Source organism: Rhincodon typus, chromosome 6 (genome assembly GCF_021869965.1).
Source record: "Rhincodon typus isolate 14 chromosome 6, sRhiTyp1.1, whole genome shotgun sequence".
In the NCBI taxonomy this organism is placed as follows: Eukaryota; Metazoa; Chordata; class Chondrichthyes; order Orectolobiformes; family Rhincodontidae; genus Rhincodon; species Rhincodon typus.
The window spans coordinates 96,713,352-96,740,943 of NC_063337.1; the positions used below are offsets into that span (position 1 = coordinate 96,713,352).

Sequence of the window (27,592 nt, forward strand, 5' to 3'; positions counted from 1 at the left end):
TTGTCTCCCTTAGTATCCTGAGATAGATCCCATCAGGCCCTGGAGATTTATCTACCTTACTGTTGTTCAAGACACCCAACATCTTCTCCTTCTTAATGTCAACTTCCCCTGGAATATCAACATACCCCTTCCTAATTTTACCATCATCCATATCGTTCTCCTTGGTGAATCCTAATAAGAAGTACACATTAAAGGACCTCACACACTTCCTCAGCCTCCAGGCATAAATTCCCTCCTTTGTCCTTGCGTGGACATACCTTTCTCAGTTACCCTCTTGCTCTTCATATGTATATTGTTTGGGATTCTCCTTAATCCTACTTGTCGAGAACATTTCATGGCTCCTTTTAGCCCTACTAATTACTTGTATAATTTATTTCCTGCCTCCTTTGCAATTTCAAGTGCCTTGTCTGATGTCAGTTTCCTAAACCTTACATATGCATCCTCTACCTTTGAAGACTGAAGGGTGTCACTTTGAACTTGACTGAGGACTACTGTCCTTAGGCTTTGAGATAAGTTGAGATAAGGCCTTTGCTTGAAAAGACAAGCGGTATGTTTGGTATATACATGATTGGCACATGGTATAGTGTTGAAATTGCACAGTGGCATACAGCCCAGTTCCTTGACTGCTCACTGTTGACAACCATGACCAGCTATCTGGCTTGGTGTCTGTACTGAAAGGTACTCAGAGCCTGTTAGCTCTGATTGAAGAGGCATACACTAATAGGAAAGGCAAGGCAAGGGTGCTGTGAGCATCCAGAAAGTGGGCGAGCATTAAGAAAGCAAAGTAGGAGCCGCAAGCTGCAGCCTGGTCTAATCCATGAGATGACTCTCCACTTCTGTGTGCAAATGTCCTGACAGCAGAATTGTAATGAAATGTGCCAGTGCACTCCAAGGTGCAGCGTTGAAGTACCTAAACATACAGTAAGTTGATTGGAGATATGCCATAATGATTTTTGTAGAATACCTACAGTGTAGAAGCAAGCCATTTGGCCCATTGAGTCCACACCAACTCTTCAAAGAACATCCCACTCAGACACACCCATCCCTGTGCCCTGCATTTCCAATAAATAACCCACCTAACTTGCACATCCCTGGAAACTATGGGCAATTCAGTACAACCAATCCACCTAATCTGTACATCTTTGGGCTATGGGAAGAAACCAGAGCAAACTCATATAGATAGTTGCCTGAGGCTGGAATTGAACCCAGGTCCCGTGAGGTAGCAATGCTAACCGTTAAGCCACTGGGCTGCCCTAAATAAACATAGGCACACATATGTGTTGAACAAGCCTGTACCCATCCAGCAGTTACTGAATCATCAGTGAGAGTGGGATGTATTAAGGCTGGTAAGGTTTCAGATCCCAAGGTCAATGGGCATGGGGCACATGTGGTCACTGCCAATGGAGTGTGCCCTGAGATGTTGGTGTCCAATAAGGAGGTCCAGAGGAGAAAATGGTGAGCTAGAGTACCAAGCACTTCCTTTGACTTTCACATTGGGAAATCTCAGTGTTGAGATTCTATCCAGTGGGTGGGAGAACTGGAAACCATTGATTAATAAAGCATGATTAAATAAGAATGAAGGTTACTCATGAGTAGGTCTCTCATCTCTCACGGGCAAGAATCTTGTCTCGTCGTGCAATGCTTCGTTGGAAAATGAAAGCTTTTGCTCTCGATGTTGTGAATGTCCTCATTGGACATCTCGCTCGATTTTCTGAAGTTTCTCACCATGGCCCACATCACTCAGGGCATGGGAAGATTCCACCTGTTAAGAAAATTTTACACTGAACCGCGTGTAGTGCAGTATTAGGACAGCGGACCAAAACTTTATTTCAAAAGGTAGGTTTTCAGAAGCATACAGAGGATTTTCCGCAGTTTGGGGCCCAGATGGCTGTAGGAATAATCACCAATGGCAGAGCAAAGAAAACAGGGCAAGTGCAAAAGTCTAGAATTCTGAGATCTTGGAGGTTTGTGAGACCTATGTAATTACAGAGATGGAATGAACGAGAGCAATGGTTGGCTTTGTAAACAAGGATGACAGAATAGAAATTCACGCATTGCTGGTCTGGGAACTAATATAGATCAGCAAACATAGAGGCTGATGTCTGAACAAGACTACTGATGTGAGCTAGGATTTAGACAGCCGAGTTTTGGATGCAATGAAATTAAGAACAGCCAAAGTTGGAGGTCGCTGATGGCTGGTACACTTTAAGAACTGATAGAACTTCCATACTATTGATGTAAGACTCACTGGCCTTTAATTTCCTGGATATTATCACTGTTGTCCTTCTTAAACAAAAGGAACAACATTGGCTAATCTCCAATCTTCTGGGGCCTCATCCACAGGTCAAGATATAAAGATATCTGTCAAGGCCCCAGCACAGTTTCCAGACACAGTTTCAATTTTGTTTTAAATAGTGAACATCGGAGACCTGCCAATAGCTTCCTGAGAGATCTTTTTTGCTTTTGTTTTCATTCTATATTTATAGATCTGCAGTCTCAGACTTATTGCTTTACCTATAGAACCATTGTAAGAATTGATGTTTGAAATAATGCATTTTTTACAAAATAAAATGCAAATTATAACACAGTGTTTTCTTTCCAGACCAGACCAATAATGAGCTAGTCACCTTAGCTTCCTGTTAAACCTTTGAGGTTGCTGTTGCTGATTATGTTTGTTCCATTTAGACAGGACATCAGTGTCTTGACCACATCCTGAATCAGATCGTGATAAAAAATACAGATGCAGCACTTTACTGGAAAGAATGAGACTGTCATTCAGAGTGACAGATTATTGCCTGTGATTGGAAACATGTCTGTTATATAAAACTAAAATGTTCACAATTATCGTAAAATGACATAATTGCAATACTCCACTTGAAAACATAATTCACATGACTACTCAGCTCTGTAACACCTTGGAATTACAACTCTGCTTTGACAATTCCATATTGTTTGAACAAAGCTGATTGAATGGTGGATATAAACAATATTTCCAGTTGTACTTATTTTGCAAAGAAATGTCCTAATATAATTGAATATATATCGTGTATATTTTCTATTCCAGAAACTCAGATTAATTTAGTTGTTAAGATTCAGTAAATTTGAAGCCCTGCGTTGGTTATATTATAATTAGGTGTGTCTGGGGCAGATGTTTCACCTTCTGCGATTGCTTGGGAAGGTGCCATGGGGTGGGGGGAGGTGTTGAGGAGTGGATCAGAGTATGCTGAAGGGAACTGGCCCCATGGAATGCTGAAAAAGGAGGGGAGGGGAATAGGTACAAAAACAGAAGTTGCTGGAAAAGCTCAGCAGGTCTGGCAGCATCTGTGAAGAAAAAAATCAGAGTTAATGCTTCGGGTCCGGTGACCCTTCCTCAGAACTGAATATGTGTCTGGTCATGGCATCCTGTTGGACGTGACCGAATTGCAGCTTACAGTCTTTAGACGTGGAGCCTGATGGGGTGGTAAGTGAGGACCAGGGGGAGCCTACATTGTTGCGGGAGGGAAGAGAAGGGTTGACGGCAGGAGTGCAGAAGATGGATTGGGCACGTCTTGGGGCCCTGTCAACCACAGTGGACAGGAATCCTTGGTTGAGGACAAAGGTGGACATGTTTTACAAAGGAAGTACTATGCAGTTTTGGTCTCCATACCTAAGGAAGGAAGTGCTTGCTTTTAATGGACTACAAGAGAGTGTTTATAAGTTTGATTGCTACAGTATGAACTGTCTGGTCCTTGAGAAGAGTTTAACAAGACTGGCCTTATACACACTGGGGTATGGAAGACTGGGGCATGGGGAAATCGCATTGAAAAACAGAAGATGCTGAAAGGTTTTGACAGCTATCCAGCCATCCAACCGAATCATAGAATCATTGTAGTGCAGACGATGGCCTAGCAGCACATTGTGTCTGCTGTGGATCTCTTAGCATTTTTACTGAGTGCGACTCTAACCTTTCCCCATAACCCTGCACAATGGTGTTATTTAAATAATTATCCATAGTCCTACTAAATACCTCATTGAACCTACCTTCACCACACTAGCTGGTGGTGCATTCTAAATCTGGGCCACATGCCGTGAGAAAAAGTTTTTCAAAGATAATTATGAGTGCTTCAGCAATTTCCACTTTCACTTCCTTCAATATCCTTGGATGCATCTCATTTGGCCCAGTGCCTTATCAATATCTTAACTACTGTCACCCTGCCTTAGCAACTTTAACATCACAACTGAGTTTCCTCCTCTGTCACCATGACCAGGTGATTATCTGCCTTGTAAAAACAGGGGCAATGTATTCATTTAACAACTCAACCATGCCTCTTGCCTCCATGCATAAGTTGCTTTTCTTTTGCTGCCCTGTTCCTGTTGATGTACTTACAGAAGACTTCGACATTTCTCTTTATGTTAACTGCCAGCCTTTTTTCCGTACTCCCTTTTTGCTTCTCTTAATCGGTTTTTCACCCCCCTTCTGACCCTTTTGTGTTCATCTTAGTTTTCAGCTGTACTTACTACCTGATACTTGTCACTAACAATGTTCTGTCTAAACTCTGAGGCAGGGTTGCCAGGCAGTTGCTTGAAGGGTCCACACACGCTGGTTGGTATGATGATTATAGATGAAAATGAACATTGTAAGAAAATATACAGAAACATAGAAACATAGAAAATAGGTGCAGGAGTAGGCCATTCGGCCCTTCGAGTCATGGCTGATCATACAATCCCAGTATCCCCTTTCCCACTTTTTCTCCATACCCCTTGATCCCTTTAGCTGAAAGGGCCACATCCAGATCCCTCTTGAATTTATCTAATGAACTGGTCTCAACAGCTTCCTGTGGGAGAAAATTCCACAGGTTCACAACTTTCTGAGTGAGGAACTTCTTCCTCATCTCAGTCCTGAATGACTTACCCTTTATTTTTAGACTGTGAAAGAGCAGAGAAATGGAATTACAATGACCAGCTGTAACCAAATATTTAATGCCAATATGAACACAATGGTTCAAACAACCCTTATTAGTTCTGAACTCCTCAGCATTGTTTGAGACATCAACAGACATGAGAAAAACGAAAACCAAACAAAAGTCTTGTGAAGTCAAATCTTTGAGAAAATGCAATAATCAGGACTTTGGTAACTGAGGTATTAAGAGCAAAAAACAATCTTAACCACAGGTCGCTTTAGCCTGAGAAATTTAGCACAGTGAACAGAAAGAGCTTTCATTATCTGGGTTAAGAGCAAAGCAAAATTAGTTCATCTCTGGGACATGGCTTAAAACCATAGCATGTAGAAACAACATAGCAGTTTGAGAGCTAGAATGTGGTTACACCACATACAAAGGGAATAAAAGAAGACGAGAGAAATAAAAACATACTAAAACATGAGGGAGTAAGGAATGTGAAATATACAGAAGGGTAACATGGAAAAATAATTTAGTTACAAAGAACACAAAAGACAACAAAAAACAATAAAGAGGGGAGCAGCTCTATTTGGAAAGAAGAGGCGAGTGGCTACATTGGATAGGTCAATAGCAGACTCAGTGAGGTGAGGCCTGGGATAACAGAAGGACACATTAAAGGGTGGGCATGTGCAGCACGTTCAATGGTTTAGACTCGTACAGTGTTGACTAGAGCTTGTGGATGTGTGAAGCAGCACAGTGTCGAATCTATACATGATAGTTGCATTTCTGGCATTTTGGTTTTAGTTCACTTTACTGTCTCAGACTTTATCAATACTGAAACTACTGTGTCATCACATAGTCACCCTTCATTACAGGAACAAGACAACGTGCTGGTAAAATGAGTGAGCACAGTCTCCTTTAGCAAGAAGAAACTTGTCCATCTGATGAATCTTCATAATAATCCTGCAGCAATTCAGCACCAAAACCTTTCTTAAGATACTTTCTTAAGAATGCAGTCACATATATAACTCATGATTGTTTCAGAAAGTTTTATTTTTGCGTAACAGATTAAATTCATTTTACTTTTACTATATTAATTCACTAACATACTTTATCTCAACTAATGAATGACATTCATCTCCAGAATCTCCTGTGTTATTGTCATTGCCAGCCTAAATTTGGGGTTTTACCACCTTTATCTGTGGAATCCACACTATATATCGCTCAATATTAAACACTGACTTTTTCCATATCAATGGACGACATGTTTCTGGAATACTCAGTTCCCTCTCAACTAGTTTACTCTTTAAAACTATGGCTTTAGGTCTTTATTATTTTCCCTGCTCATTCTGCAAAATGCATCACCCCATCCTTGTCTGTTTTAAATTCCGTCTACCACTTGTCTGTCCATTTTACTAGTCTATCTGTATCCTGTTGCAGTCAACTGGCATCATCATCACTTTTTGCCACACCTCTAAATTTGATATCATCAGCAAATCTTGAAATTTTAATTAATACTCCTATATCCCAAGTTGTTATAGACACCAGAAAAGGGCAACGATCCTAGCAATGAACCTTTACAAATGCCACAGTCTAAAATACTTATCTCAAAAACAACAATTTATCACAATGTACGTTTTTTGCTTTTAAGCCAATGTCTTGATCAAGCTGACAGTGACTCTTCTATTTGATCACAGAATCGCGGAATTGCTACAGTGCAAAAGGAGGACACATAACTGAAGTGCCTCATCTCTGAAATCACTCTTGTCAATCTCTTAGAGTCATAGAGTCATACAGCATGGAAACAGACCTTCCCCAATAAAATCGCACCCTTTCTATAGTATGGTGCCCAGAATTGTACACAATACTCCAGCTCAAGCCTTACTAGTCTAAAGTCATCATAACCTCTGCCCTGTACTCCAAACCATTATTTCTGAAGCCCATAATACTGTATGCTTTATTAACAGCTCTATCTGCCTAACTGTCCTCCTTTATGACTTATCCACGGATACAGCCAGGCCTCTTTGCTGCTACACAGACTACTTAGAATAGTATAATTTATTTTATACTATTTCTCAATGTTCCTCAAATCAAAGTGTATCACTTTCACATTTTCTGCATCTGCCATCAATCTAAGTATTCCATCAACGTGTCAACGTCCTTTTGAAGTTTTAAACCATTCTCCTCACAGGTTATAATTCTGCCAAGTTTTGTATCTTCTGCAAACTTTGAAGTTGTTTCCTGACACCAAGGTCTTGGTCACTTATAAGTATGAAAAAGCAAGAGTCCCAACACTGACACCTGTGGAACTCCACCAAAACTTTTCTACCAGCCCGAAAAATACCCTTTAACTATTACACTCTGCTTCCTTTCTCTCAACTAATTTATATCCATGTGGCTACTGTTTCTTTCCTTCCATGACCTATAACTTTCCCCACATTTGTTATGTGGCCCTGTATCATACACTCTTTAGAAATCCATGCACACTGTGTTATTGGCCTTCCTTATAACATCCCTCTTTGTTGCCTCTTCAAAAAACTCCAGCTCTTGGGCTTATCTCAATCATGAACAGCAGCCACTCCTTCCCACACACCACAGGACAGGCATTCTGCTTTGCTGAACTGTCCGAGCATGCCTACATATAAAATGTCTATATCATGTAGATAACATTAACTATGTTTACTGTCTTTAACCTACTATAAACTTACACTTGTAATATTAACTATAAACTGGAGATTAGTAGACAGCAGAAATTCTTTCCCCTTACTTCAAAGAGGTTTCTACTCTTATGTCCATAAATTTTGACTTCCTTGCGTTAGTTTTAGAAATGCATGTTTTCAATTTTGATGAGTCTTAATTCTATTAAACATTCTTAAATGTGCTACTTCATGAAACAATGTTAGTCAAGTGTAGTGAGATGCAAAAGACACTGGACAAGCACACAATATGAACATTGAAATTGAGACCAAGAGTTGGCTATTCAGCCCCGTTAGCCTGCTATGCCATGTGATAAGATCATGGGTTGATCACATGGTGCCTTCGACTTTCCTATCTACGCCATGACCTTTGACCCTCTTGTCAGTCAAAAATATATCCAACTCACGATTGAAAGTGTTCAATGACCCTGTTTCCACAAGCTAATGACCCTCAGAGGAAAAGAACTCATCTCCATTTTCAATGGAAGACCCATCATTTTTAAACTGTGTCCCTGAGTTCTTGTCTCTCCCACAATAGGAAACATACTCTCAGCATTTTCTCTGACAATTCTGTTCAGACCTTTATATGTTTTCAATAAGATCGTCTCTCAGTATTCTAAACTCAAAATATGTAAGCCGATGCCAGTACAAGCTTTCTTCATTAGACAAACCCTTTCCAAGAATCAGCCAGGTGAATCTTCTCTGCACTTCTTCCAATGAAATAAGACCTTTTCTGAAATATAGACCCCTAACTATGCTCAGTTCTTCAGATGTGGTCTCACTAAAACTACGTACAATGTCCTTAATTTTTAATTTCAATATTTTTCAATAAATAACATTTCATTTGCCTTCTTTGCTGCATTGTAACTTCTGTGAGTCATGCAAAAGGACACTCAGATCCCTCAATACAGAGTTCTGCAAGTCCATTCTATTTGAGTAATGTGCCTTTCATTTGTTCCCTTTCCTTTTCTTCCTGCTATAACAGAAAAATGAACAAGTTTTTGTTTTGATACAGTATACACTATCTGCCATAGTTTTGCCCACTCACTTAATTTATCTACCTAACTTTGCAGACTCCTCAATTCCTCGTGACAACTTACTGTCCTAATTATCTCTGTGTCGTCAGCAAATTTACCAATAAAACGTCCAGTTCTTTCATCCAAGTCATTGATATAGATCATAAACAGTTGAGGCCCTGACAGATCCCTATGGCATTCCACTTGTTTACATTTTGCCAACCTGAATTGACTTATCAATCCTTACTCTGTTTCCTGTTAACTGAACCAAACATCTTTCTGTGCTAATATGTCACTTTCTACACTATGAGCTTTTGGATTGTGTAGCAACCTTTGATGAGGCACCTTATCAAAAGCCTTCTAAGAATCCAGTACCCTGCATCTACAGGATATTTTTCCATGTAATGATCCACATAAAATCTCAAGCTTTGGGAAGATTTTATTTAAGACATTTGCAGGCTTATCTAGAGCTGCACTTCCAGTTGGAACATGGAAGGATTGGTAAGCAGTACTACGATATTTCTCTGACGAGAAAGAGATAATCTTAGGTTTCTTCCTCGTACAGGGATTAGAATGGTTAGTTAGTAGCTGTACTTCCTGATTGGAGAGGTAGCAAACTATTCCAAATAAACTGGTAATGATCCAGGGTAATTCAGTTACCTTTTTATTGCAAAACAAGGAGAATGCAGTTTGGCCAAATAGGATGCAAAAGCTCTTTAGGATCCATCAGACAGCACTGTTATATCCATCAAAAAATCTTGTAAACATAAATGACACAGGTGAGACAAAGGTACCAGAGTGGGTGGAACATCAAAAATTTCCATGCAACCCATGGACTTTTGAAAAGTTGAGCTGTTAGGGTGCATGGTCTTCATGATTTAGCTGTAATGTTCCTATGTGAAGGACCTCCCTGGAGGTCTAAACAGGAGAGCTGTTTAATGTAGATTCACTCTGGATGAATTACCTTGAGGACTATTGATTCTCATAATCCAATACGATGTGAGGGGATTAAGATCTTCCTGTGAGTCATTTAGGTTAATTATTTGGAGGTGGTGATGATTTGAGATTGGCTCATTGGAAATCCCCAATGGGTGGAGTTGCATCAGTCAGTTGAGTTAGGTTTTTTGCCAGCTCTACTAACCAACCTGAAGGCAGGGAAAAGTCAAGCTGCTTTTTATGTCCATGCCTAGGAACAAAGGATGAAAGGATATGGTCTGCAGTCGGTTCCATACATTCTGAAAAGAGAGGTGGACATCCAGAGAAATCTCCCTTTAATTAAATTAATTAGTTAAAAAGAAAAGATTCATTTGAAAAATAAGCAATCAGCCTGCTAACAGAGACAGTGGAAAGTAATTAACTTGATATAATTTGTTATGTGTGAAATTAAGTTGAAATAAGCTAAGAGTTGCAATAAGTGTTACTCTATACACCGATTTACAGGTTGTAAGATGAAATAACTTGCCGAAATGTGTCTGGCTTACTCTCTCTAAAAGACTAATCAGTGTGACTTGGCGAAGTACCACAAGCTTTTCAAGAATTAAAACAGAAAACATAACTCATTAAAGAAAATAGGAAGACAGAAAATGAGAAAATTAGTCTAATATCAGTAGTTTACAAGTTCCTATAATATATTATCAGTACTTCTAAATAGATAGTAATGTGTAATTAATGAGAGCCAAGATAGATTACTGAAAGTGAAATTAGGTTCAACGAGTCTGTTAGAGTTTATTGAGGATGATAGCTAGTGAAACGGATTTGGGTGTCTTTGTACATGAATCACAAAACGTCTGCATTCAGTGTCTTAAGGCGGAAGAGAGAATATTTTGAAAAAGGATGTTTCCTCACTTACCCTGGTGATAGTGCCATACAACATAAAGTCCAGTGAGATCAAGACTTTGACCCCATAAAAATAGTACTGTGGTCATTAGCAAACCTCTCATGGTCAGATGGGTGTATGACAAGTAAATTGGATGAGGGTGATACGAAATAGATTTTACATTTGTGTTGGTTCTGTCAATTGTCCAACCCTTACAAGTGTAGTCTGGCGGCCATGTCTGTTTGGACTCAGTCAGTTCAGGCAATAGAATACACAGGAAGAAAGTTGGGTGTTAGATTACACAGAACGAAAGCTGGGTTTTAGAAACAAGAGTAGATCTTTGAGGCCTGTACACTTTTTCTGCCATTTAGTCAGATCATGGCTCATCAAATATTAACTTAACCAGCCTGCCTTGGTTCCAAATCCTATGGCTAACAAAAATTATTAATATCACTTCTGAAATTTTTATTTGACTGGGAAATAGCTGTTTGGGAGTTGTAGATTCCAAGCAGCATGTGTGTGGTGAAGAGCTTTCTTGTCATTTTTGAACTGTCTAATGGAATCATGGCCCTTTGTTCTAGATTCTATCACCAGGAGAAATCATTCCTTCCTAACTTATCAACACTATCAGCTCATTCTAATAGCCTCCAGAGCTCAGTGAAATTATTTCTAATGTCCCTCCAAAAATTAAATAGTCTGTGCAACCTCTCCTCACTAATTACCTTTTTCAATCCAGTGTAATTCTGATGAATGTATGTTGCTCCCAGTTCAGCAATGAATAACTTTCCTAAAAGACAGTATCCAGAATCATGCACAGTTCTCTAGATGTGTTTTTATCTGAACTACATATCCCTTGGAAGATATTCATGTGATAATAACGGCTGTGATGGCACATGAAGGCTGGAGCAATAGGGAGATCCTCGGTTGTCGAGGTTTCTTTGCCACGGGAAATGGATCTACTTTCTGTCAAGGACTGTGTTTCTGCTGATGTGTAACAGCATTCCACGTTAAAAGGTGTCCCGCACTAAGTATCTACCTCAAAAAACACCAACATCACTAGTAGAACTTCAGTACGCAGATAACAATGTCATCTGCTCTCTCTCGGAGCAGATCCTACAAGCCTTGCTTAACATCTTCATGGAAGGATAATGATGAACTGGTCTCAACCTCAAGAAGCATCAAGTTCCTTTACCAGCCCATCTCAGGCCAAGTTCCCTCCATTAAGATCAATGGAGGAATTCTTCCATATGTGGATTATTTCCCCTACCTGGGGAGCCATTTCTTATCTCAGGCTATAATCGATGTGGAGATTCAACACCACATCCAATTCATGAACACTGCCTTTGTATGCCTAAGGATGATAGTCTTTGATGAACATGACTTTTGTACTGATGCCAAGAACCTTGTGTGTAAGATAGTCATCTTTCTGACTCTTCCAAAATTTGAATTACATATAGACACCACAACCAGATGTTGGAGAAGATGCATCAATGCTGTTTGAGAAAGATCCTCTGCATCAGCTGGCATGACATTTTGTACTAACATCGGCTTCTTTAAATAAGCCAATAGCACCAACATCGAGGCCAAGATTTTTTAATCATCAACTCCACTGGACAAGCTACATGCTTGGGATGCCTGAGTTCCCACTGCCAAAATAAATCCTCTTCACTTAGCTCATGGAGGACACTTGAATGAGACGATGACAAAAGAAGCACTTCAAAGGCTCCCTGAAGGTTTACCTCAAGAAATGCAACATAGACGTCAATGTCTGGGAGACACTCACTCAGAAGAAACTGACTTGGAGGTACCACCTGTATGAAGGGTCACAATTCTTTGAGAGTACCAGTTAATGAGAGAAAGTACAGAAAAGAAACCAAAGTAAGGAATACCGGCAATCACGAGGCTAAGGACCAATTCCACCTTGTGGTAAAATTTGCCAAATGTGTAATCAGAGATGCGGCTGTAAGATAAGGCTCATCAACCATGCGAGAGCTCACAAAATCCATGACCATTGACATGGAATGTCCTCATTAGCAAGTGATCGCTGGTGATAACTTAGCATTAAATCTCTCCATTCCACTACCGTTTTCTTTCCATTTAGGAGGTGATGTGGTTTATCATTCTTAGATTCAAAGTCAATTATTATAGTTTAAAAAGAAGAATATAAAATGATACAGGAAAAGTGCAGGAAAGCAGGATTACTGATAACAGTACAACTGTGTTCATTTTTCAATAATTAATTTATAATTTAATTATGCGCAATAATTGAGTAATCAAATTATATTAATTATTTTGTCAAAGCTTTCACCTTACGCTTTTCCTAATGAGTGCAAGAGAAAAGCTTCAAAAAAACATAACTTTTTTAGCAATACTCAAGTTCCGTGCTACCAAATAACTGTTGATATATGAATCAATTAACCTAATACTATATTCTGTTCCATTGTAATCAATGTGGGATGTTATTGCAACCTTTCTGGCCCTTTTTCTGTAATTGCATCCGTGCTTGATACATGAAATATGCCACATGGCCACAGGCAGATGTAAAGCTACAGTTTTATGACTTAATTGCATAGTAAAAGCTGTGAAGCTTTTCAAGGTTGAATACACTAAGCTCTGGGACCTGGATTCCCTGTAATTAACATTTTCCAATTTGTATTCCCTTCAGACTCAAAAGCCTATTAAGTGAAGAAATCAACTGTGAGGTTTCAAGCCTTCAGCTCTATGACCTAAATTAGCTCATTTTTTTTAACTTATGTTGTTTTAAAGGGATGCGGTCACCTTCTTTGCAATTATATAACAGATCTGTCTATTACTTCAGTTATGTAAGAATTAAGTTCTGTAATCAGTTTTGAGGCAATTTGAACTATAATTCTTATTACCTGTGAACATATATTACTTTGAATGTATTGTGGTGTATTTTGTAAGCTCACCTCCTACTACCTCAGCATTAATCTACTGATTGTCTTCAAGCAATAACTTCAAACAACTTTGTACAGATTTTATGTGTGAAGTAACTTTGTCATTTATGTTTCAGAGATAGTAGGACACCTCACGCCCATCCCAGGCCCCAAGAAGACTTTCCATATCAAGCAGATGTTCACCTGCACATCTGCTAATATGGTATACTGCATCCGCTGTACCAGATGTGGCCTCCTCTGCATCGGGGAAACCAAGCGGAGGCTTGGGGACCGCTTTGCGGAACACCTACGCTCGGTTCGCACTAAACAACTGCACCTCCCAGTCGCGAACCATTTCAACTCCCCCTCCCATTCCTTAGACGACATGTCCGTCCTGGGCCTCCTGCAGTGCCACAACGATGCCACCCAAAGGTTGCAGGAACAGCACCTCATATTTCACTTGGGAACACTGCAGCCCAATGGTATCAATGTGGATTTCACAAGCTTCAAAATCTCCCCTACCGCATCCCAAAACTAGCCCAGCTTGTCCCCGCCTCCCTAACCTGTCCTTCCTCCCCCCATCCCCTGCTCCCACCTCAAGCCCCACCCCCATCTCCTACCTACTAGCCTCATCCCGCCCCCCTTGACCTGTCCATCCTCCCTGGACTGACCTATCCCCTCCCTAACTCTCCATCTGTACTCACCTTTACTGGCTCCATCCCCGCTTCTTTGACCTGTCTGTCTCCTCTCCACCTATCTGCTCCTTTATCCATCGTCCACCCGCCTCCCCCTCTCTCCCTATTTATTTCAGAATCCCCTTCCCCTCCCCCATTTCTGAAGAAGGGTCTCAGCCCGAAACGTCAGCTTTCCTGCTCCTCTGATGCTGCTTGGCCTGCTGTGTTCATCCAGCTCTACACCTTGTTATCTCTTTGTCATTTATGTATTTGGTTTAGGATTTTATAAAACTTTGTTATTCTTTTGCTATTTTTAATTAAATTGTGCCAAACACGAACAGCCACTGTAGACCTCTGCAGCAGCAAGTGGTTCTCTCAACCTAAACACACACCACAAGCCCTTGCCTTAATGAAAATTCTACATGACTTATATTATTAATTCCTACACAACAATTGGGCAGATGGAATGATAAACCCAAAAACTAATAATTAGTACTTGATATTATATGCTTTGCTATCTCAAAATGTGGACACATCAACAACCCGAAAATGCCCTGTTATCTCAGTAGAAAGAAGTAAACTTAATGAAATAGCAGAAAAATTATGAGAGGGCTAACACCTTCGGGAATGAGGCATGAAAAAGCATGAAAAATGAAGTCAGGAGATGACTGTCACCTTTAAGAGACAAATCAGAAATTGATCAGATGCCATCTAAATCAATCAGGGACCTGTCATGCAGTGCCAGAACCAGTCAAGGAGGGTTGGAAATGTCACTGATCATGCACATGGCCTGTGTCTCCCAAAGAGTTAATAAGCATCAACTTTCAGCAGCATGTACGCACCAAAAAGAACAGAATATAATAAAGAGATAACAAGGTGTAGAGCTGGATGAACACAGCAGGCCAAGCAGCATCAGAGGAGCAGGAAAGCTGACGTTTCGGTCGGGACTCTTCTTCAGAAATGGTTCAGATTTCTGAAGAAGGATCCAGACTCGAAACATCAAATTTCTTGCTCCTCAGGTGCTGCTTGGCCTGCTGTGTTCATCCAGCTCTACACCTTGTTTTCTCAGATTCTCCAGCATCGGCAGTTCCCACTATCTCAGAGTATAATAAAGACTGTGATCATCAGAGTACAGTCAGTGCTGCAATCAACTGGAAAATCACAAGCTGTTGATGCAGAATATACAGATTTCTTACCATTGCCTTAGATCTTACACGAATCATAACATAATGAATCAAACGACCATGATTGTAAGGTATTAACTTGTATCTGGAGTGGTCCATGGCTATCCCTAATCAAATGCCCCTAGGATTTCTTATGTAATAGCGGGGTCCAGTCTAAGAACAAACACCAATAAAGGTACGAAACAGGTACACAGAGTCTTCATTGTTGTTGGACTCTTCACAACTGTTGGATGTCTTACATGAGGAAAAAAATCAAGTCAATGCTTTAAGAAACAGCAAAATTAAGGTACTGGTAACTGTGGGATCCGATAATAACAAACAACTGCATTCACAGTTAGGTTTGGTCTAAAGATTTTAGACAGCTAATTGACAAGAGGTTTACGTGGCTGGGGACCAGCGAAACTGACTGGATTCATGTCAGGGCCACAGTCTGAAACTATAGCAAGTAAAACTGAGAGAAAATTGTGAGAAGCAAAGACCTGACTACAATAATTCCCATGTGAATGAAAGATGATGACACAAGAAATTGCAAGTGAGAGTAAGAGCTGTGGAAAATGTAAGGTTGTAAGCTGTAATAATAATCTAGTTTCAATGAACTCAGAAGACAGAAAAATAGTCATCAATGCGGCTGCTCTCTTTGGAGAAAAAAAGAAAGTAGCTGGATTTGATATGTCAATACCAACTCAAAAGATGAAGTCGGGGACAATAGAAGGTTCATTAAAGATCTGGCATGTTCAGTGAGACTACATTCCTCGTGGCGTCGACTGAAGCTTGTATTGATGCACTCCAAAGCAATACAGAAAAGGATTTGGTAAAGACACTGCATAACTGCCATGTCTAGTTTAGTTCACTTTGATTTTATCAACATTGAGTCTGCTGTGTCATAATTTAGTCACATTTCATAGCAGGAATAAGACATGATGCTGCCAACATGAGTGAGCATATTCTCCTCCAGCAAAACGATATCAGCCTAAGGAATTATCATAACAGCCTCAGAATTGAGCAAAATATAAACCAAAAGAACTGCGGATGCTGTAAATCAGGAACCAAAACAGAAGTTGCTGGAAAAGCGCAGCAGGTCTGGCAGCGTCTGTGAAGGGAAAAAAAGCAGAGACGTTTTGGGTCCGGTGACCCTTCCTCAGCAACTTTGTTTTTGTTCAGAATTGAGCAGCAAGATTTCTAGTAAGTTACTGCCACAGCGATGGAACAGAACCCAAAGTAACATTGACATTGTAAACGCAAAATGTGAATTTTAAAAGAAGTCTGCTTCAGTCAAAAAGAAAAGACTGCGCTGTAAATTCCGTTGTTGCCTGGCAAGTTCTGGGTAGGACCCATGGAATGTCACACTTATTGATGTTCAAGAAAACCTTAAACAGAGAGAGTGAGAAATGTAACTGAAAGAGGTAACTAGGGAGCAGAGTATCTCTGCTTCTTTCAGTAGGAAGTCACCACTTGTAAACTTTTTGAGTTTTAATCTTTCGGGAACATACTTAGAAAGGGTTAAAGATAACACGGTGTGGAGCTGGAGGAACACAGCAGGCCAGGCAACGTCAGAGGAACAGGAAAGATGACGTTTCGGGTCTGGACCCTTCTTCAGAAATGGGGGACGGGAGGGGGGCTCTGAAATAAATAGAGAGAGGGGGGTTGGTGATAGAAGGTGAATAGTGGAGTAGATAGGTGAGAGAGAAGACGGACAGGTGAAGGAGGCAGGGATGAAGCTAGTAAAAGTGAGTGTAGGTAGGAAGTCGAAGTGGGGGTTGGTCAGTGAGGAGGGAGGAGCGGATAGGTGGGAGAGAAGATGGACAGGTCAAGGAGGCGGGGATGGGAGGGGAGGCTGGTCTTGGGATGAGGTCGGGGGTGGGGAGATTTTGAGCATAGGTGCTCTACAAAGCGGTCTCCGAGCCTCCGCTTGGTCTCCCCGATGTACAGGAGGCCACATCGGGAACAGCGGATACAATAGACCACATTAATGGATGTGCAGATGAACATCTGTTTAATGTGGAGGGTTTTTTGGGCCTGGGATGTTGATGAGGGAGGAGGTGTAGGGCCAGGTATAGCACTTCCTGTGGTTGCAAGGAAAGGTGCCAGGGGTGGTGGGGCTAGTGGGGAGTGTGGAGCGGACAAGGGGAGTCGCGGAGAGAGCAGTCCCTCTGGAAGGCAGATAAGGGTGGGGAGGGAAATATATCCTTCATAGTGGGGTCAGATTGGAGGTGGCAGAAATGGCGGAGAATGATGCATTGAATTTGGAGGCTGATGGAGTGATACGTGAGGACAAGGGGAATTCTGTCTTTGTTGTTATTGCAGGGAGGGGGCGTGAGGGCTGAGGTGGGGGAAACACAAGAGATGCTGTCGAGGGGAGGGGGCTGTGGAGGGGATATTGTGGTCCTTGAAAAACGAGGACATCTGGGCTGTCCAGGAGTGGAACACCTCATCTTGGGAGCAGATGCGGCGGAGGAGGAGGAATTGGGAATAGGGGATCGCATTCTTGCAGGAAGGTGGCTGAGAGGAGGTGTAGGTTAAAACCTGACTGCAACATTAGTCTGTATGTGTTAATGGCCTGACATCCTTGTGTGTGGATGAGGGTACTGTGAGGTTCACAGACCTGAGAACAGCCGTTTAAAGACCCCTGCACTACAGATAAAAAAAAGGGACAAGACATTTTCTCACTCTGAGTGCTGCCAGTCAACCTCTGCCAAAAGGAGTTTAATCAACCTGCAAAGCCAAGAATCTCAAGCTTATTTGTTTGAGATATTACATCCGGAATTGTAACAAATTTGGGAACCTCACCTGAGGAACCTGGCCAGAACAGTAATGATATGTAATATTGCTGGAATTCTATCACATATTAAATTCGTAGTTGCCTCAACCAGTGAAGAGTAATCTGCCCTTACACTGCTCTGCTCCCCCAACAAATGCCTGTTGACTCCAGATTTGCTAATGTTTCTTGATGTCTCCCTCAGTCAAATACTGCCTTGTTATCAAGGGCAGTACGCCCCATCTTCTATCTGGAGTTTAGCTCTTTTCTCCATGTTTGAGTTAAGACTGTAATGAGGTCAGGAACTGAGTGGTCCTGACAGAACTCAAAATGAGCATCAGTGGGCAAGTTATTGCTGATCAAATGCTGTTTGGTAGATCTATTGCCACCTTCCCCTTACTTTGATCGGCCAGAGGGAACAAGCTGTCCCTGAACATAGAAGAATTGATGAGGGCAGATTGGTGGATGTGATCTACATAGACTTCAGTAAGGCGTTCAACAAGGTTCCTCTAGACTGGTTAGCAAGGTTAGATCACATGGAAGACAGGGAGAACTAGTTGCCTGGATACAGAACTGGCTCAAAGGTAGAAGACAGAGGGTGGTGGTGAAGGGTTGATTTTCAGACTGGAGGCCTGAGACCAACGGTGTGCCATAAGGATCGATGCTGGGTCCACTGTTTTCGTAATTTATATAAATGATTTGGATGGGATCATAGGAGGTATAGTTAGTAAGTTTGCAACAACACAAAATTGGAGGTGTAGTGGACAGTGAAGAAGGTTACTCAGAATACAACAGGCTCTTGATCAGATGGTCCAATGGGCCGAGGAGTGGCAGATGGAGTTTAATTTAGATAACTGTGAGTTGCTGCATTTTGGAAAGGCAAATCAGGACAGAACTCATACACTTAATGGTAAGGTCCTGGGGAGTGTTGCTGAACATTTACATTGGAGTGCAGTTTCATAGTTCCTTGAAACTGGAGTTGCAGGTAGATAGGATAGTGAAGAAGGCGTTTGGTATACTTGCCTTTATTGGTCAGTACATTGAGTATAGGAGTGGGGAGGTCATGTTGCAGGTGTACAGGACACTGGTTAGGCCACTTTTGGAATACTACATGCAATTTTGGTCTCTCTGCTACAGCATGGATGCTGTAAAACTTGAAAGGTTTCAGAAAAGATTTACAAGGATGTTGCCAGGCTTGGAGGGATTGAGCTGTAGGGAGAGGCTGAATAGGCTGGGGCTATTTTTCCTGGAGCATCAGAGGCTGAAGCGTGACCTTATAGATGTCTATAAAATCATGAAGGGCATGGATAGGGTAAATAGACAAGGTCTTTTCCCCAGGGTGGGGTTTCCAAAACTAGAGGGCATAGGTTTAAGGTGAAAGGAGAAAGATTCAAAAGGTATCGGAGGGACAACTTTTTCACACAGAGGGTGGTGCATGTAAATGAGCTGCAAGAGGAAGCAGTGGATGCTTATATATTTGCAGCATTTAAAAGGCATTTGGATGGGTACATGGGTAGAAAGGATTTAGAGGGACATGAGCCAAATGCTGGTTAAATGACACTGGATGTATTTAGGATAACTGGTCAGCATGAATGAGTTTGACCGAAGGGCCTGTTTTAGTGCTGTACATCTCTGAGTCCCTAAGTGTGTGTCTTGTCTGTTCACTGACCAGGATAATGTGTTGGCTGTTAGTTTAGGATCCTTGAGCTCCTTCTTTGAGAAAGTGGCGAACCTCATGGAAAATCATGGGCAACAGCACTTGAAGTGGATGCAGCATGATGCACTGACATGCACAGAATGCATGCAACCCCCTATATTACTAAATCAATAGTGGCAATGTTGGTAGGAAATGTTTGGAGTGGATGCCATTTGGACCCTCGCTGGTGGTTGCTTCTTCTCATCCAAAGCATTAGCCAAAGGATGAGCAATTGCTGAAGGGGCAACTTCTCACAGGATGCTGTCACCATCACTGGTCTTGTTGGACTATCTGTCTCAGGGAGCATTTGTACAACAGGGTGCTGTGGTGGAGGTTGAAACCTGGCATCAAATAGAGTTGAGTGAACAGACTAGCTCCATTTAATCCAAGGACACAGAGGGACTACAGCATGGAAGTGGCTGAATGTGGAGGCCAATGTGTCAGTCTAATTGGTGACTGGTTCACTGGAGTTTTACTGAAATTGTAAATGGGCTAGGAAAGTGAGCACCCACACAAACAGGCAGGTGGTGGACCAGCTGAATGTTGAGGGAATAGAAGCCATTCATGTCACAGTTCTCAGTGTATGGTCACTTATTGCCTTGATAGCAACATGAGTGCAATCAATAATGCTCTGACTTTGTGAAAATCCTGAAATGGAAGTGAATCCCAATGCTCCTTATGCCTCCAAGGCCTCATCTGTTTGATATTGTACGCACTGCCCAGCTCTCATTGATACCTGAAAGATGTAGTAATGTGTCGCTGCTCAGTTAGGTTTGCTGCTTTTCTTTGGAATAAGCCAGAGGTGAAGACTTTCAGGACAAAGTGAGTTTGATGGCTATTGGCAGGGATTGACAAGTGGTACTATAATGTGAAATTTCCAGTGAAGAGGGGTCAAATTTCAATGACCATCAAACTGGATATGTGCAGTCTCCTACACCACTGTTTCTCTAACATGTCATGGTAGTTGTGTATTTAACTGCGGGTATGACCTCTACTGCTGTTGTTCCTTGTTCCTCTCCTCTGTCATCCTCAGGTGAGTTCTGCCTCTGCTGCTAAAGCTATTGATCCTCATTGCCACTGAACCCAACATTAGAAAATCATGATCCTATTATCATTTTGTTGCCTCACTGCACTCAAAGTAATTTCTGGAACTCTAACCCACTCTCTTTATGTCCCCACAGTATCAGGAGGGGCACAATTCTCTGCCCTGCCCAAGGGCATATCGATGATTCTTCTGTAACTTCAACACAACCATTGACATCTGTATTGGCAATGTCTTCATGATTCAACCTGCCATGCACCATGGGCGTACCTATTAATCATTTTATGCACATAACCAGCCACCCCACTGGACTTCCACTTTCACATAGATGGTTCATTACCAATCCATTATGTAACTAATGCACCCCTACCAAAGCTCATTAACAGGATTAATTGGCCTCATTTCCAAATCAGTAGATTTTGAGCTCACCTTCTTCCATCCAGAGAGTAATTGCTGGCAGCAGAGATAGAAGACCCAAGCTAGCATCGCTGGATTTCATACCCAATTCATCTCCGTAATCAAGATCTAGGTATCTTGCCCAAAACTTGTAAGAATGGACTTTGCTATATTTTTACAAATATTTGACACGACTCTTATGCATCTGCTTACTGCCGCAATGATCATTTACCCTTGCAAGCACACAATGATTGCCTACAGATATTTTGTTATTCAGTCAAATAAAGATGTATTTCTAGCTTAAGAATTGCTTGTGATGCACTCAAAACATGCCAGGGAAGTGAATATACGATCTAATTAAAAAGCCCTAGCTAATCTGATTAGATTGATTATACTCCTCGATTTCCCTTGATCAGATTGAAAAATCAAACAAACCTGATTCGACTCATCCTGCTTGAAATTCTGTGCTGTTTCTAAAGTAGCAACAGTTAAATCCTTACTATCATTGCCAGCTGCATATATTGAGGAAACCAATAGTATTTGTGGCTGGGGAAATTTTCAGCTTGTTTGATCTTACAGTTAAGATTCAGTGCATCTATCCCCAAGAGTTTTCTATAAGCTTTCGATTAAGCTTCTTTTTTCAGTTATTCCTACTCCTCCCACAGCACCTTTGGGAGAATTCTTTCATTTCTAAGCAGTATGTTCTTTTTGATACACTGAGGCATTAACAGAAAGCTTTGAATTTTAAAATTCCCCAGTCACTGCTTACAATTTTTCGCAAGGGATCCATTTTTCTAAACAGAGGGAATACAGAGCAACAAAATTTCAGTTCATAAATACAATAGCTCTGACATCTTTCACAGCTCATCACTTAGAATCTATTGCTTTGTGTTGCACCTGTTTTTTAGATGTAATATGAGTCCACCAATAGTAAATTTAGCAGTGGGAAGGCTTGTGCTCAATTTGCAATGGCATTTCAGTCACTGCTAAATTCAACATGAAAGTTTTCCAGTCATCCTGGGTGACCAATTCAAGTAAAATAAAAATTCATTGATACAGCACCTTCAATGTAATGTGCTTTATGAGACATAACTAGGGCACCATGCCAAGCAAGGAATTGTTTGACCCAGTGACCAAAAGCTGAGTCAAAGATGCCAGTTTTAAAGAGGGTCTTAAAGTGGGAAAGAAATACAGGGAGGAAATGCAAAGGTTAGCATCTCTGCAGCTGAAGGGATACTTACCAATGGTGGTGTGAGTTTAAAATATGGAAAGCACATGAGACTGAAATTGGTCAAACTCAGAGATCTAGTGATTGTAGGACTGAAGGAGATTACAGAGGGATCTACAAGTCTGCAATGGTATTTGTACATAGGCAGCAACTTATTTCCAGCCGCTTTGTCAAAATTGATAGCGGCCAAAGAGCCACAACTGTTTGAAATATTTTAGCAACGCCTGTAGCCACAAATTAAGGGTAAGTTATTTTATTTTAAAAGCTTCAGAAACTATTTCTACAGAACCAGGAGAAGTAAAAAGGAGTTAGTGCTCAATTGACACATGGCAGACACTTATAGTTTGTCCAAGAATGTACAGGGCTATATTTGGTTTTGTTTGAGATCTTTGGGCCACTTTTGGAGCTTTGTTGTTTGGAAAATTAAAAATTACCCACAAATGCCTTTTGTTGTCATCACTCTGTGGGATGACTCTGTCAATTATTATACATATGTGTAACAATAATGAATATTTACCCATCTTAAGCACTCAAAGAGGAGCAGTTCAGAGACAAACCTTCAAACATGTCAACTCTGTTATCTGATCCATTCCTCCATTTGTTACATTGAAGTGATGAGTTAATACTCAGACAGTTTTATGTACATAACATGTCATGCAATGATTTTCTAGGCAAAAGGCTGTTTCATCTTGCAAGTTATCATTAGTTAATTACTTATGTCCAAATACTGAACAAGTACAATACTGTCTACTGTTAAATTCAATCATTTATCAATGGAGATTTCAAACCTATCATATTTTCCATTACTTTGATCTTAGCTAAAGAGTAGATAGACTTTTAGATGGTTTCTGCCTTTGCAAACAAGACATTTTACTTTTTAGATTTAAAAGTGCTGTTTTTTTTCAAATTTTTATAAGATAGTGAAAGAGAGATCATTGATAAGGTAACAGATCTGTTATGTGTTCCAAAATTTCCTGAGAAGAAACATCAGTTCAATTACTGAGAACAATATATGTGTTGTATTTTCTTTGAAATGCTGTATGATCAATCTCAGAATTAATCACTTTACATTTACTACACATGGAAGGCTTCAAATTGTCGGAACCAAATATGTTGTATCATGTGATGCCACAGCCTATCAAACAATTTAGTCAATTTTAGTATCATCATGAAGGCATTATTTAAGGTACTATTAAAATATTTCCTACTGTACCACTGCTGTACGAAGGTCTTGAGCTTCAGAAGGCCATGTATATCATGAGTGCTATTGTTAGGCACCTTCACTCATCGGGTCCTGGGGTAAACAGTTGGGACTAGAGGCAGCTCCTATGCATCACTAATTATACTTTCATACCATGTTTAGCAGGAACCAAATCACTGTGACACTAAAGAGAAGGAGAGAATCTCTCTCCAAATCTCTTATTACGATTTTAACCAAGACGACAGAAAACCCAGGAGAAACAATGGATAAAGTTGATGTCAGCTGATTACATTCATTGTCTCGGAATTTCACTGACATTGGGCCTAAGTTACAGCAACAAATCAGAAAAACCATCACAATATTTTAACTGAGTGCACGAATGAAGCGATAGCTCAGTGGTATTATTGCCAGACATTAATCCAGCAGCCCGGGTAAAGTTATAGGGACACCTGGGTTTGAATCCCTCTATGGTAGATGAATTCAATCTTTTAAAAGGCCTATATGTGATACTACACCCATAGCAATGACTCTTAACTACCATATAGGCATAAATAGGACCCTCATATCTGTGAATACACTGGAAAAAAGGGTTTTATTTTTCACCTATGCAAGCAATTAGAATATCAATTTTTGCGGTTGGTAAATAAACTGATTTGAAACAAATTGATGGTTAAACAGTACAAAATTATTCCTGATAGTCAAGTGGTCCTTTAAACAAGTTACACTTTATTATGAAAAAAATTTGTAGCATGCTTCATTATACAAGTATGACACTGCTAATAGGCACCGACCTACAAGTGTTAGGCTATCCCTTATGCATACAATACTAAAATGAGGACTTATTACTTATTTATGGGTCAAAATTGACCTTGGAATTAGAGGACAAATGGATCAATTTTCTCTCAGTTATATCAAAATCTTAAGAAACAACCAGTTTGTAACAATATAACATTGTACAATACAGGGCCTCTCATGAAATGGTGGTGGTGTCCCTTCCTTTGGCTGAGAAGTCCTGGGTTCAAGTCCCACCTGCTCCAGATACGTGTCATACATATCTGGGCAACTTGATTAAATACGTCTACAATGGTTTCCCATTGAAGAATAAATATTAGCCATTCAATATTGACATTCTAGAGTTTGGAGTATACTTTTCACTTTTGTAATCCTGCGGTACGGCATCATGCACCAAATCCATATATCAGAAATCCTGTCACTTTCACCATCTCCATAAATTGATAATCAGCATGACTGAGATTCCTAAAATCTTTCCTCTAAAGAACATCTGTGTTAGGGCCACTGAAGACAGTTTCTCTTCTGTGACCAGCTGTCGTGATATTAAGAGAAGGAATTTTTATAGTATATTTTTGTGAGGTATGCCCAGAATTTATTGCCCATGTTGAACTGCCCATGAAAGTTAACTTCTTTCTTTATCTACTGCAGCCGAAGTAGCATAGGTACATCCAAAGAGCTGTAAGGGAGGGAGTTCCAGATTTTTTACTCAATTACAGATAAGGAACAGCTATTTACTTCCATTTAAGGATGAAATGTGAATTGGAAAGGAATTTGCAAGTGGTGGTGTTTTCACATGTCTTCTTCTAGATGGTAAAGGTTGCAGATTTGGAACGGTGATAAAGGAGCCTTGGAGAGTTACTGCAGTACATCATGTAGCTGGCGCACACTGTGCATCTCTGATATGAGTAAATGTTTAGGTGATGTGTGGAATGCTGATCAAGTGGATTGTTTTGTCCTGGATATTGACGAAGTGAAGTTGAAACTGCACGCATCCAGGCAAATAGAGAATATTCCATCACACTCTTGACTTGTGTATGGTAAATGATGAATAGGCTTTGGAAAGTCAGAAGATTAATTCCCTGCTTCAGAACTGCTCTTGTAGACTGCTGGAACAATATAACTTCTCTCTTACATGACCAGAGCACAATACAGAGCTAGCAGCATAATCAACTACTCCCGTACGCATATACGTATACATGAGACAGATCATGATGAAATTAGTATCATTAGACACTTTTCTTAGGTTTGTTTTTTACCCTGAGCATCCTTGGTAGTGTGTAATTTAAATTTATTTCATGTCAGTTTCATACTGATTTTTAAATTCTGTCAGGTTTACATTAGCCAGTTCATGCTGGGCTAGCTGTATGCAAATTTTTTGTCATTATAAACTTGTGTAATTCATTAATGTTGTTTTAGTGTTGATATTTTTTTCCTTGAAACTGTTCAGAGCACGCACTGTCCTCATTTGACAACTTCTTTCATGATCAGACTGATAATCACAGAGGCAAAAGGAAGTGTCCCTCTTCCTGTCTTGCCCTGCCTTCTCTCCATGTGCCAGCAGCTACATATTCACATCACCGATGCCAGCTGCACCACAGGGCATGACCAATAACTTCCTACCAGCAGGAAAATTAGTACAATGCCATACCATGCCGCACTGCGTACAGAATGTTAGTGTCACACGTTTGCTCTCTTGTCACTGACAAGCTTCACATTGTTCAATGTACGTTTACAAGATGATGATTATAACTCCCTCAGAGGAGACACCGCAACCGTCTGCATTTCTTCCATTACATGAGGCAAGAGTTCAAAGGAAGATGGCAACACTTACCTCGGATAAGATTTATCAGTACAAACAGACAGAGTGAAGGATGGCCATTCTTTACTTGTGCAGCCATAGTCTTCATGTCGGCTCATCACAGCTTGTTCAGCAATTGTTATTCAATTGAATTGCTGCAACACAGGAAGTTGAGCTCAACAGCTGTCAATGAATCACAATACTAGCATTACCTCTTTGCTTCATTTCAGCATTTAACCACATCCGTTCAAACGCTACACCTGCAACAGTTAACAGTAATCCATAGGAAAGAGGACCAGCTATGCAAATATACTTAGTCAGAGAACTTTCACAAAGAATCATTTGCTTTCCTTACCTCCTGTAGAAGCTATCAGCAATATTTCACATCCCAGCAAAATTCTTTCCTCATCTTTCCTCATAGTAGATAGATTATCTGATTGTTCAACAGGGTTTTTTTTACTTAAAGAATGCCTTTAATGTACAAAGTATCAAAAAAAAACAGAAGCAAAGAAATGTATGGAAACTAGATAACAAAATCAAGCCCTTCAGCCAAACCAATCAATGTCACTTATCCTTCACATTTCCAGCAATTCAAATCCCATATCTCAGCCCATTCCCATATCTCTTTGCTCCCATTTTCTTCACCCACTTCTCTAACCTTTTTGCACATGTTGACATGGTCACTGCATACCAATACTATCATTTGTATAAAAGATTTAATCTCATTTCTCTTACTTGATTTTATATCTATGTCCCCTCGTTTTGTACAAATTCACTGTTGTAAACATCCTTTAACTATTCTGTGCCATGTTACTTTGTAATTTTAAATGAATTATCAAACTGGTCTTCAATCCCTACTGCCCTAATTAAAAGAGGAGCAATTTTTCAAGTAATCATACCACTATGGAAGAATTTAAATCACACTAATTAACTTGCCCGATCATTTTCTTTTCTTAGCTTCCAGAGTTCAAAAAGGCACATGGAGGACTGAAAATTCCTCATGATCATTTCTGGAACAACTGAGAGAGCTATAGACAACCAAAGAGTTGGTCTTAGGCCTGGTTAACATAATTGGAAGAGCGACATACACATCTAACTCAGATTTATCCATCTCCCCTTGATATCCAATGGCCTTATTACTGCTGAATTCTCCATTATCAACATCCTGACCAGAAACTCAACTGGACCAACATATAAATAGTGTGACTGCAAGAGCAGGTGAGAGGCTAAGAAGCCTGCAATGAGTAACTCGCCTTCTTGACTCCCCAAAGCCTGAGCACATCTACAAAGCACAAGTCAGAAGTGGAATACCCTCCATTGACCTGAATGAAAGCAGCTCCAACAACACGCAATAAACTTGACACCATCCAGAACAAAGCAACCCATTCAACTGGCATCGCATCCACAATCATCCACTCCCTTCACCACCAATTCTCAGTATCATCAATTTGTAACATGTCCAAAATGCATTGTAGAACTTCACCAAGGCTTCTTAAATGGCAATATCCAATCCCATGACCACTT

At 40.5% G+C, this 27,592-nt stretch overlaps 1 protein-coding gene across 1 annotated transcript in view; it reads right to left on the reverse strand.

The window, feature by feature from the left end:
* The window catches only part of si:ch1073-15f19.2 (T-cell surface protein tactile), a 94,833-nt gene extending 68,632 nt beyond the window's left edge, over positions 1 to 26,201 (reverse strand). Inside the window, exon 1 of the mRNA XM_048598133.1 lies at positions 26,102 to 26,201. Coding sequence (XP_048454090.1) covers positions 26,102 to 26,177 — 76 coding nt within the window. The 5' untranslated portion in view covers positions 26,178 to 26,201. The remainder of the gene's footprint in view (positions 1 to 26,101) is intronic.
* Positions 26,202 to 27,592: the final 1,391 nt, after the last annotated feature.